Source organism: Battus philenor, unplaced genomic scaffold (genome assembly GCF_028537555.1).
Source record: "Battus philenor isolate CCGP_79_NKW_IND1 unplaced genomic scaffold, ilBatPhil1.0.hap1 SCAF_2, whole genome shotgun sequence".
In the NCBI taxonomy this organism is placed as follows: domain Eukaryota; kingdom Metazoa; phylum Arthropoda; class Insecta; order Lepidoptera; family Papilionidae; genus Battus; species Battus philenor.
Window position 1 is genome coordinate 11,486,737 of NW_027181682.1, and position 12,890 is coordinate 11,499,626.

Below are 12,890 nucleotides of genomic sequence, written 5' to 3' on the forward strand. Positions count from 1 at the left end.
ATATATTAAGAAACCACGATATTTCTTGTAGTTTTTTTTGTTTGTAGAAAGAATTGAAAGTGATGAAATCAAATCGAACATTTTACACAGAGCGATCAAAAGGTGGTATTTTTTTGTTTCTAATACTTGTTCCTCTGATGTGGATATACAGGGACATTGCTGCATTATAAAACTAATTTATAGAATCAACCGAGCTGTTATGTGATGTTTAAAAAGTAAAAACTATGTCAATTATCCCGTAAGATGGCATTTAAACCAGGCTATAAGCAGATGCGGGGGCGGAGGTGGAGCCGGAGTGCAAGCGATAATTGGTGTAAGGTATACCGATGGCGTGGCGCCGCGGGAGGCCGGTCAGACCGAATAACTTATTAATTTATATTACGCTTCTAGACTTATTCACTACCAACGAATCACCTGCCTTTATTTGCTTTTATAAAATTACCTCCGCGAGTTAACGACGTGAAAATATCAACGACGATAATTAAAAATGCAAACGATCTCAAGGAGTCGTTCATTAGGAGGCGGTTGCGACCTGGCTCGGTCAGTCCAAATAAGCATTCGTACGAATACGATTGCTTGTACGTCGCGAATGTCCAATAACATGATTAAATAATCACAAATTCTTATTTTTGAATGCAAATATTTTACACGTTATTGAACGCATTGCAATAGATAAACCGGTTTTGGGATTATTTATTTACATTATACACAAACGTTATGTAAGATAAATAACGACAAGTATAAGAGAAATATCGACGTACACGTTAAAATGTTTTGATCATTTGATTCTTATTAATTTGTTCAGCACCGCCAATCATAATTTTTGCCGTGGACGTCCATAAATTTTTCAATAGGTCAAATCGGAAGCGACCTAGATCCAACATCTTACGATCTTATCAATTCTATACCATATAGAAAATAATTAAAAATACTTAAGAAAGTTTTTGTGAAAAAAATCGCTGAAACTGTTTTTTTTTTAATAAGGTAAAAGCATTCGGAATAAAATTAAGCTTGTGGAGAAATTTAATAACGTAATTTAGAATTAGGTAACAGAGTTGTGGCCTAGTGGTCGAATATTGCGATTATTTATTTAACTCTTTTATTACTTGTGTAATGGTGAACTTAGTGCTTTATAGGCCTTTTTTACTAGTCAACCCAACTTCGATAATTAGCGATGGAAGGTCATGAGTTTGATTCCGGCGGAAGCAGGCTTTGTGTAAATTACAAATTATATAACTACAGCGATAAAAAATGAAAGGCATATGACATGCAATAATCCTCTCACTAAGCCCACGGAATGATACCATGGATAACATTATAAATACTCATTTATCTGCATTAATTATGTCTATAACAAACATGAAAAAATACAAGCTTCATTAAAATGTATTAATCATTACTTATCAAAAGAATAAGATCGCAAGTGTTATACTTTTTAAGAATATCAATTCACAAGCGTGAACCATTAATTTCAAATTGAATAATGTACGCCCAGTCGCTGTTTCAACATTCCTAATTATTTTTGTAAACGGCCAGAACTTGTCATAAATCATAGCAGCCGTTAGTCATTAATACTGGACGGCAAAGAAAACCAACAATTTCCATATTTTCATTAATTTAAATACACCTCACAACGTAATATGACTTTCATATTACTAATATTTTATTATGACAAATTATCAAACGAAACCATCCTCTATGGTTTGATTATGCAATACAGATAATCAATAAATTTTTCGATAGTAATAATCACGTTTGCTTAAAAAGATAATTAGTCATCCGTATCGTATAATCAAGACATATTAATTGACGCATCTACTATTTTCTAAACGGAAGGAAGCAAGCAATAAAGTAAGGCTCAATAAAATAACGTAAACTGACGCCCGGATTACTATAATTTGTTTAATCTTGTAAAACTGCAAAAGCAACATCGAATGTAATTACGAACAAGGCTAATAACAACGGAGCGAATAAAAAATTTGCATATATTTATTTATACATTTATAATTACCAACTCTTTAGACAATCAAATTGCATATATATATATATATATATATATGTATCATAAATTCAGGAATTAAAAATTTGTAAACGAACGAAAGTAATTGACGATAAGAAAGTTGAAGTTGCACTGGGCAAGCCATATTGTGCGTAAGACAGCCGCAGGTCAAAAGGTTCTGGAATCAAGATCAAAGACCGACAAGTGCAGCGTAGAACCATCACCAACAAAGTGGACGTTCCTTGTGTCTACAGTTATGTTAAGGTCGTCCAAAGATCCTGGATGAAAGTTTTAAATAGACCTATTATTTATTCTATGGAGCCTACGTCCAACAGTGGACGTCTTACTGCTGAAATAATAATGATGATGAATTTTACATAACTATGACCTGCGCTAGTAATGTAAGTAAAACTTTTATGGCATAATAGTTAAGAGAGCGAATTGCGTTTTCACAAGAGTTGAATTTGGTTTTGTAATATAACATATTTTCATCATTTTCATATCGTTAAACGTCGAGTGGTGGACTTAGGTATTCCCACAGATTGCCAAAAGCTTGTTTGGAAGCGACCTGCACCGACTGTTGTGTAATTTAACCTTCACCCCTTATTAAAACTAGGGTTCAGTAGCTGGAGTAATCCTAATTCCAATTATATAGAGGCGCGCACAATCGCGGCCCGTCATCGCTTCGCCGTATACTTTCGTGCTAACAGTCGTGAGTTGTTACGCTTTGACCCCGGATTAATCGCACGAAAATGGTATTAGGTAGGTTTCATTTAACCCGACAATTTGAAAAATGGACCTACTTCATATCAATCATTTGACGTGGTAAGCGCTTTTGCTTTTAATACAATCATAATCTAGTGTTGGATGCCTGAATATTGAACGAGGTCTTATATTATTTGCATATACATTGTCACCTTGTGTGTAAGGGCCTACTACGTGGATCGACAACATACTTAAGTTCGCAAGAAGTTGCTGGATGCTGTTGGATGCTCTTGGATGGATAATCTTTTTGATTTAAGTAGAATTCTCATTTTATCTTAGTATAGTCTCCACTAAATAAAACAAATTCATTTTAAAAATGATCTAATTATTATATTCTAATGTTCAAAGAATCATCAGTTCATAGGTACATCATCATCTCTGTTAAATCTGGATGTTCACAGCTGGAGATAGTCCTTCACCATAGGTTCTCCAGTGGGACTAGTAGCAAGCTGCCCGCTATCGAGGCTTAACGCGCTTGTTATTAAATATTGTTACATTCTACAAAAATCAAACTCACTATAATCTGAATAAATTTTATTATTACCTAGAAACGTTTTTTTTTTCAATTGTTTCTTAAAACTAAAAACTCTCCAATATTGAAATGCATAGTTCATCGCATTTACATACGTCATACACATTTAAATACGCATAAATTACATACATTACAGGTCCCTTTGTAAATCTTTCAAGATAGACTATATCAAGCAGTACGTCCCTTTGATGGAAAAATGATGTTGATGGAGATAGGGCAGATATGGCATCTTAATACACTTATTTCTAATTAACACACTCGACACTATTCACTGTGATTTAAATGAACATTTATTTGTACTTCTACATAATTTCTTGAATACATAATATAATTTATGAATAAAAAATTATCATCGAAGCCTGAATACTTCCTATCAAAAGACTGATAATATAAGTTTCAAATTACTACTCCGTCTTGATAACATGGTATACTCAAAAACTGTTAATATTATACTTGTAAACAATATCTATTTAACTGCCAGTTTAAATCACAGTTAATAAAATTAAACCGAGGGGCGCCTTAAAAGTAATTTGGATATAATTAGCATTTTAATGTAAATAGTCGTGCAGGCCATGACAGAACACGGTCTTACTGTGTCCGTGTTCATTTATTTTGTATTTAGGATTAAAGGTCAGACACGTTATAGCAAGTGATTAAGTAACTGGCCGGTTTAATTTAGTTAATAATACAACGAATCCGATTAGTTGTTTCATTCACAGTTATCAACCTTTCATTACACACATTAGATGTACTGAACACATTCTTTTTATTATTATCTAGGAATAAGGAGAATTTACAATGACCTATAAGGATTAGATTTCAAATTAAACAATCCATAGCGCATGTATATGTATCGGTGCTCGGATTTCGCATGCGAGAGCTTTAAGTTCCACGAAGTTGCAAAAGTTAACAGTACTATGTAAAAAGAAGAGGAGGTATACGTAGGTATATTGTAATAATTAAATGCGGAGTTAGGGAATAACGGTACAAATGAATGTGGTATTTATTTCGGTATTATTCGTTTACGGTAGTCGCTAGTAGGTGATTAATTCGACGGTTTCATGTAATTTTTGTCCGACAATTAGGCAAGCGCGTGCTGCGGGGCTTGCGTGGACGCGTTATGTAATGACGGAATAGGGACCCGCGCCGCGCCGAGACCTTGGCCAATTATTTATTGCTAATTAGACATTTTCCATAACAATTCGGCGCCCTTGTTGACACTTTACGAGGAAAACGTTTGAGATTGTTACATTTTAGGCTAAATTTAAAATCTACTTATGTACATGTCAGATGCTCGTGAAAAATTTGGTACTATGATGGTGAATATGTTTGTTAAAATTTATTATAATCCGTTTTATGTTGGCCGCGTCTAAACGGTTCTCTTTTGAAACTATGACTATAACTATACCTATATATGGCACTGGATGTGCTATGGCTGAAATGATGATTCCATCTTACAGTGACATTAGTTAATCAATTCAAAAAACTTACCACGTAAAGTTAGTTTTATGATTTCAACCTCTGTGTACATTTTCACCAACGTATTCTTATATTTTATTGTAACTAATACAAATAATATCATACTTTAGATTTTGTATTTTAATATTTTGGATTATAAAACCGTATTATGAATAAGTTATCATAACTTATCCAGATTTTTTGGTATGTTTTGAAAGAAACGAACTACAGCAGCTAGTAAAATATGTATATAAAACAAAGTCGTAATCAATTATAACTCCACGATTGCTAGAATTTTTATGATTTTTTCTATCTTCCTCAGGTATTAAAACATATGATACTCATTATTTAAAAGAATTGTCATATAAAAAATTTTACTTAATCATTTTATTCCAAAATGTGCTTATTCATTGATTGTGAGACGGATTGAAGTTCGCTGGGTCGGTTAATTGTAACACAAATCCAAATATTGATTTAATCTACAGTGACAATACAAAGCCGAGGACAATGAAAAACTGATTTTTGCACAATAATAACCTAAATAAAAGTTGTAAAGAAATTGGGCTTTTGAACAGTTTGAATGTCCTTACTGTTCGTCAACACTTTCTTAATGTTCGATATTGAAAAACTGTTATTCGAGACTTACTTTCTAAATCAATAAATCAAAAACACCAATAATATCGCTTACCAACCATAAATGTCATAATCTCATTTCGATACTGAAATAAACAACCAGTATTATAAGAGACGTTGTCCATATTGACTTGGTGGTAAAATGGGAGCATCTAGAGATCATTGCATAGTGGACGCGTCGTGACATTTGCATGGGCGGGCGCACCTGCGGCGCGGAGGCAAGTAGCCGTGAGGAGCCGGCTGTCGCGGCGCGACATCTGCGACTAATTTGTTGGCAGCAACGCGTTCATTACCACCGCACTACCCCACTACCCCACTACCCCACGGCGCGACGCCCGAGGTGTCGCCGACACCAACAATTTTACCCGTAATTCTATAAAATTGCCACACGCATCAAGAAATTGGTGCAGGCGGCGGATATTCATGTATGACCAGTTTAGAACAACTTTACTTCACGTTATTTCAATAATTTTTAGTATGATTTATTATTTAGTTTTTATTACCGACTTTTAAGTAAATAATTTTCTGATCGAATTACAATCGTAACTTTCACACGAGCTTTTGACCTTTTATCTACCTATATTTAGACCATGATATATAAAATGCTTTTACTAACTTTTTATTATTATTACGTTATGGTTTCTGAAACCATTGATTTTTGGATAAGATGTACCATATGTTAATAACAGCTAGTGAGCTTTATACACTCAGAAAGCTTTTACACCTCTAACCAATCACCTGTATCACATTGCCCCTGCTTACTAAATTGATCATAGTGAGGTAAACAGCGCATACTATGATCAAAACAACAAAATATGTGTTCTTCTCCAATTCGGACCTAACACTCGGGGAGGAATACGGCGCCCACCCTATTTGAAAATGAATTAAGTCTCAATGAAGGAAACATTACAATGCCAAGTGAAAAGAATCATTGTGTTAATATAAAAATACACGAGCTGTTAACATCGAAGTTTTCCATGAATTTTGTATTTCACTGGGCGATTTAAGAATAACTTGTCTTAAAAGGCATTTCATTGACTATATTCGATTGCTGTGAATTTTTAAGTTTCGTACACGGAATCCGGCAACTATCCATACCAATGAGCTGACAAGGTGGTCATACTTTTAATTACATTTTGATTGTATGTTTTTAAACTTGTACGGGCATTGGTAAAAACGCCCACCGTAATAAGAAAATTTCATAAATAATTATGATTGATATAATATGATTCAACGACAGCTAATTAAGATGGTATAATTATACAATAAACGATAATGACTAGTTGGTCGTCTTATGCAAATATCTGAGCTTTTACATTTATAAGTAGATAATATTTTTGTCACATTGACATTAAAATGATAAGATATTGATTGATCGTGTTTCTCCAGATGAGTTTACTGTACATTAACACATACTTTCACGACCTTTAGTCGTTGATTGACATCTCGTTAATTTTTTTTTTAAATCTTTAAAATTACTCACAAACAAAAAAAGTTCTAGTTAATCTGTCTGTACAATTATATAAAATGAATCGCCGTATTCGTTACTCAGCGCACAATTCAAGAAAGATTTCTTACTACTTATTCATTTTACTATTTGTTTTTAAATTTTGGTAAGGCGATAGAAATGAACTTATCGAGAAAATAAAATCCCATACAAATTAAAATTTAAAAAAAAACTAATATTTCTCCTCGTGTATAAAACATTACAATGATAATATAATCATTAACGCATTATAGTTAATGAAATAGAAAACATATTATTGTAAGTAATAGTTGTTTATTATTAAAACATTAAATAAATAAAATTATCACGCTAAAACACTTTATTAATAATTTGCCCATTTAACCGCGGCAGGTTTAAAGCAAGTTTAAAATAAAATGTACTGATAACGATTTCTTTAAAACACATAAAATTTGAGTTTAACCTAATCGAAAATGTAAAATAAACTAATTTTAAAAAAAGAATTCATCGAAACTATTTTCAAGTACTCCCTGTTAAATTTCAAATAATATGCACGAGTAATAAATAACTTTATGCGAAACGAGTATTAATAGGTTTGTCACTATTCACTTTCAATACGATAATAAACTGCAAAATTCACTTGCCTACTCCGCATTTAGTTTCAATATTTTCATATTTTATTAATAGCCCTAAAGACGTGTCAAAAAACCTTATAAATTTTATTACTTGTACATGATAAATCAATATAACTTTTTAATTAATTTGACAGTTAAATCTAATGTGTGCTTAGTATCAAACATTATGAAATAACCTGCCTCGGTATATTGTTATATTATATTACAATCACCAGCTGGATTCGCGACTGATATTAATGCAATAAATTTAGCACTAACTATAAAACTTTGACCATGAACGAACCGTAATTACACCTCACTTACGTATCACATCATAATATCTATTTGATATTGATCAGTTTATTATTCTATACAGATATTGACAATGATTGACAATTGAATATGTGTGCTTGCTACCAAACATTAAAACGTAATCTATCTCGGAATATTTATTATAGTGACCAGATTGAATCGCAGTTTATACTTGTGCATTAAATTTAGCATCGTAGCACGAAGTAAAGGTTGACTATGAACAAATCGCAATCACGCACTACGTACATAGGACATAATCTGTGTGTGTATATGATGTTTGGGTGTTACCTGTCCGTTTTTGTCCATCTCGTTGTTGGTGAGCTTGACCTTCTCGAAGGAGACGACCTGCTTACGCAGCTGGTCGCCGGCGAAGGGCGAGTCGGGGTGCGGGTAGAGGCGCGCGGGGGCGGGCGGGTCTGCTTTGCCGGCCACCAGCCACGAGGAGCGGTGGTAGGCGTAGCGGTAGCGCTTGCCGTCCACCGGCACCACGTCCAGTAGCACCGCGTAGCGCGCCTCCGCGCGGCATCCCGCGAACGACACGCGCACCGTCGGGAACATGCGCCTAAACCACAATTCATTAATTGTTTAACAATTATTTATCCGAAAGTGAATAGAGGCGCAGAAAGATATAATAACCGGTATTTTATTTTAAATACCGAAATAAGAGCAAAATATTTGGCTAAGACAGATTTTATAAAGCGTTGTGTTTGTCTATCGCAATCTTAGTACTGTGCAATAGACGACGAAAGTGAAGCTGTTCAATCTTTTCCCAAATCCATGAAACCGGCCGCAGTTGAAGCAGAGAGCCCACTAGCTTCGTTACTTTAACAAAGGTTTTTAGGCTAAACGCCTTTTCACTGCGCCTTTTCCTCTAAAACCTGCAGAATCTGCAATCTTTTAATTTTTTTTTTCTAGCTTAATTGAAAGGTTTGCTGTATCATAATCACATACATAAAGTGTAAAAGTTTTTTTAGTAGAACTGGTGACGTAAACATTTTATGTTCGTTTAAAGTATTACAACTGCAATTAGTGTTTTTAATACTCCAACAAAGATTTTTTATTGTTTATAAGAAGTTGAACCATAATACTGTAAAATCTTTATAGTTGTTATAAAATATTACAACGTCTGATAAAAGTTTAACCTCACTGCGTCCAAATGTACGAGCTTTTTTAATTCTAAGTACTTGAGTGACCCTTCGAAATGACTCAACACACTAATGACCTCGTAAGGTTCGACCGAAAAAGTAAATTAGATGTTAAGACACAACAGCTTATAACCTTCGAAAGTGCTTTGCGAGACGAGACATACGCTCGCAATAAAAAATACATGATTAATGCATCTTGTCCAAAAACCGCAGGAGATGTCGGACACGGCCGGTGACTTGTATAATAACAGGGTGCAACGTAGACTAGGAAATCAAACAAATATGATGTATTCGATTTTAATTCACCCCTAAATGGGTCGGAGAGCTTCCTGCCGGCCCACCGCGATAACATCACGCCACCGCAATTTATAACTTCGCCTTTCTTAATTCACTTTTTTCTATACATTTTAAACGGCAGTTTCATAATTTTGATAAGCAAACAACTAATAGATAAGATAACGTTGAACAGCAATTTGTTCGTCGGCCCCGACAGGCCCTCATTCGACGCGCTACAGTTGTTTCTATCAAGTTTCCAAACATGTTAAACGGCGAGGTGGGCAGGCGCGTAACGATCGTTCGGGATTTATTACGGAATACCTTCAGCAATAAAACGCGGGAGTGAAAGAATGAAATATTGGCGTCCATAAAACACGGGCGCAGTGTCAACCTTCCCATAACAGCAGTATGATAATAATAAATACATGAGATCTATAAAATTCTCGGAGGTGGAACGCGAGGGCCTAGCGACGATAAAGTCGGACCCCGAGTTAAGCACATACCATAAATAAATCGTATTAAGGTGTGTTTTGAATGGACGGTGGATACCGCGCGGGAAGCGACGCGCGCGAGCGTGTGTGTGTGCAGTAGAGACGAGTCTCCCGCGCGCGCATGCCGCACCACCCAGCGAGCGCGTAATGAGTCGCATCCGTCAAGGACGACAGTCGATGAACCACCGATCCCATCACCTCGCCGACGACTCGTATAAATGGATTATATTCCACCTTCAGCCTTACTACATTCCACTAATGGCTTCGATACACAGGCGCGCAATATACTAATAACAATATAATATTTAAAAATTTTGGGCAAGTCGTAAATCGCAGTTGGCAAGTGAACACAACGGCGTAAAGCAATTACTGCTACACGGTCCTCTTTAAGCTTGCACTACATCGTAAAAAATTAAAAAAAATCTAATTTTAGCGCCATAATGCTAAAAAAATATTTAAAATTTGGTTGCCTATATATTCGAAATAACTTTTAAATTCTACTTATACTTACCGACTACTATATATACCTATATACCGACTATGTATATAACATATTAAAATCTACAAATGAATTTAAAAAAAAATAAAACATAAGATTTTTTTAATAACTAACAACACAGCAACCGTGAAGGCTTTTTATTTTTTTACCCCGCAAAATATTAAATTTCACGCGACTTACATCACGTGCACCTGCCGACGGTGTCTTATTAATGAACCTTAGATGTGTTGATAGGTAACAGGGCTGTACAAACAACGCCACAGAACTACGAGTAGCTTTCAAAAAGGTTATTTTACATAGATCAATAATATAGTTACCATAAAAGGTATTTAATTCTGGATTTCAAATTAAATATCAAAACAGATTTTGTGCAAAAATGAGTTAAATTGCAATAACTGCGATTAATACATCACTTGACATGGCCAATTATATCATAAGAATTTAATAAAGGTTATAACATGCACTAAGACTAAATATTAGCCGCAGCGATGCCCTTAATCAGTTAAGAAGTAAAATAATGAACGTTTATGCCGCATAAAAACGTTTAATTTTTTGCATCAGCATGAAAGTGAAACAATTTCCTTGTTAGCGAACCGATATCGTTAAATAAACATTTTAAAACGGCCGTTGATCGTTCTCGACTCGGCGTCTCGCTAAAGAATTAGCACCATTAATTTCAGTGAATAATTAAACGGGCCTTTGCCGACACAAAGGTAACAATTCGATATTAATGCGGCATTTCGCGAGTAATAAAGTTGGCAGAATTATCGGGACCGGTTGGGTGCATTTGCATAATTCATTAATATAAGTCAGCTCGCGATGCCCTCTATAAGTTAAACAAATACTTCGCGAGTGTTATCTATCTATCAGCGCAGGCATTCGCGAAACATTCCGATGTCATCGTAACCACTGCTGCGTTCTGAACTAAAATGTATTGATGCGGTTTGCAGTATTTTATAGTTTCTTGTAATTTTTAAAATGGTCAAATGTAACTGATACGTATTAAAAGAAAATACTAAAGGTTTCTTATCTTACTTCTACGTCTACATCATATGTATAAAAACTTTCTTACAACTTGAGATCACAAATTTAAATTTGTCTTTACATTTTATTTGTTTATTTTTTAAAATTACTATATGTAATTTTAGTATGTCATTGGTAGGTGTACTAGTTATTAACCGTGTTATAGCCGTCAGCTTTCATATTTTTTAATTTTGAAATAATTAATTAATACATTAAAAAATACTGAACCACAAAAATTTTTAAACAATTTAAAAGAAATTGTACTAGCCCACACAAATTAAACATAATTTTTTTGATGTTAATGGTATAAATTGATTTAAAACGTCAATGTTATTTTTTTATTACATAATTTTAGTAATTTATGCAATTTGCGACTAATTGGCAAAAAATTGTTATACTTATATAATTATATACCACCTTCTTAAGTTTTCGACAATCACGTGTGTTTTAACAATTACTAGTTAGCCATTGTAATTTTTAAAATGCTTTTGCATGATTATTCTTAATCTGTGTAAAATTTGCATAAGCAGTAAATGTAGAGGATCCACTAAAACGTATATCTATTAATCCTAAATAAGTATTTGATAAGCAAGTCAATTAAATCAGACGAAGTTTTTGCCATCGACCAAAAATTATAAGGTAGTTTTAGGCATTCCTCACTTGGACTTTTTAAATGGGCAGAAAATTATCATTGTCCCTGCGAGCTAAAGTCATATCGATTACAATGTAAATGCAGTAATAAAAATTCTCAATGTAATTCCTTACTACACATTCAACGATGGACATTAAAAAGTAAATAACCCAGTATAGTATTGTTTATATTTCCTCTTTGGTTGCATGTAATAAATACGTATGAGGTAAAAAACCGCAACTGGAAAAAGCAAGAGCTGTATAAAAGAATTATATATTTTTTTAGAACAGAACGACAATTATGGTCAACCACATGCATGACCCGTGAATTCAATTTACTGTCACTGTTTACATTGCTTACCAACAATTTTTTGTCTATATTAATGAAGTATGCATAAATGTGAAGACATGTAAGTCTTCACATTTAAGCTCATTTTAAATGTTACAGAGAATATAAAAATATAATGTCTAAAAATTAATTTCACGTTTCAAACAAAACTTATTGTTTTACAATTTTTTGGTGCGTTTCGTACGCTATACGCAATACGTCAATTGCAGACATAACAAACATTCGCAAAAAAAAAAATATTTGCTTTTCGTCTGCAATCAGTCACTAAACTGCTATCCGATGACAATTAAAGATAAGTCATAGTAGATTTTAATAGAGCAGGAGACCAATGTCTCATTATCCAATCAAACCAAGTGGTTTCTCTTTAATTTTAAGAACATTGGCCTTAAGTAATCCAAAAATGTATTGGGTTAATGAGAGATTTCAAAAATTTTTATAGAGCTCGATATTTTCGACTACCGTTGTTGTCTGTTGTTCAAATACTCATATTCTTCGTAAACCAAGGATTGTTTTGAAAAATTCCTGTGGGTGCTATTTTAAACCCTTTGAAAGCACGTTACATTACTTTTTCCGTATGTAGGGTAAAACAGGATAATGGGGGTCACTTAAGCGAGAAATCAAATAAAAATTAATTATAAAACAAAATATTTATTGCAACCGCCTTTAAATATAATATAACTAATATACTATCAATTGAGA

At 33.8% G+C, this 12,890-nt stretch overlaps 1 protein-coding gene across 1 annotated transcript in view; it reads right to left on the reverse strand.

The window, feature by feature from the left end:
• Positions 1-12,890, reverse strand: part of mid (midline) — a 99,836-nt gene that overhangs the window by 31,759 nt on the left and 55,187 nt on the right. Inside the window, exon 4 of the mRNA XM_068764732.1 lies at positions 8,067-8,340. Coding sequence (XP_068620833.1) covers positions 8,067-8,340 — 274 coding nt within the window. The remainder of the gene's footprint in view (positions 1-8,066; positions 8,341-12,890) is intronic.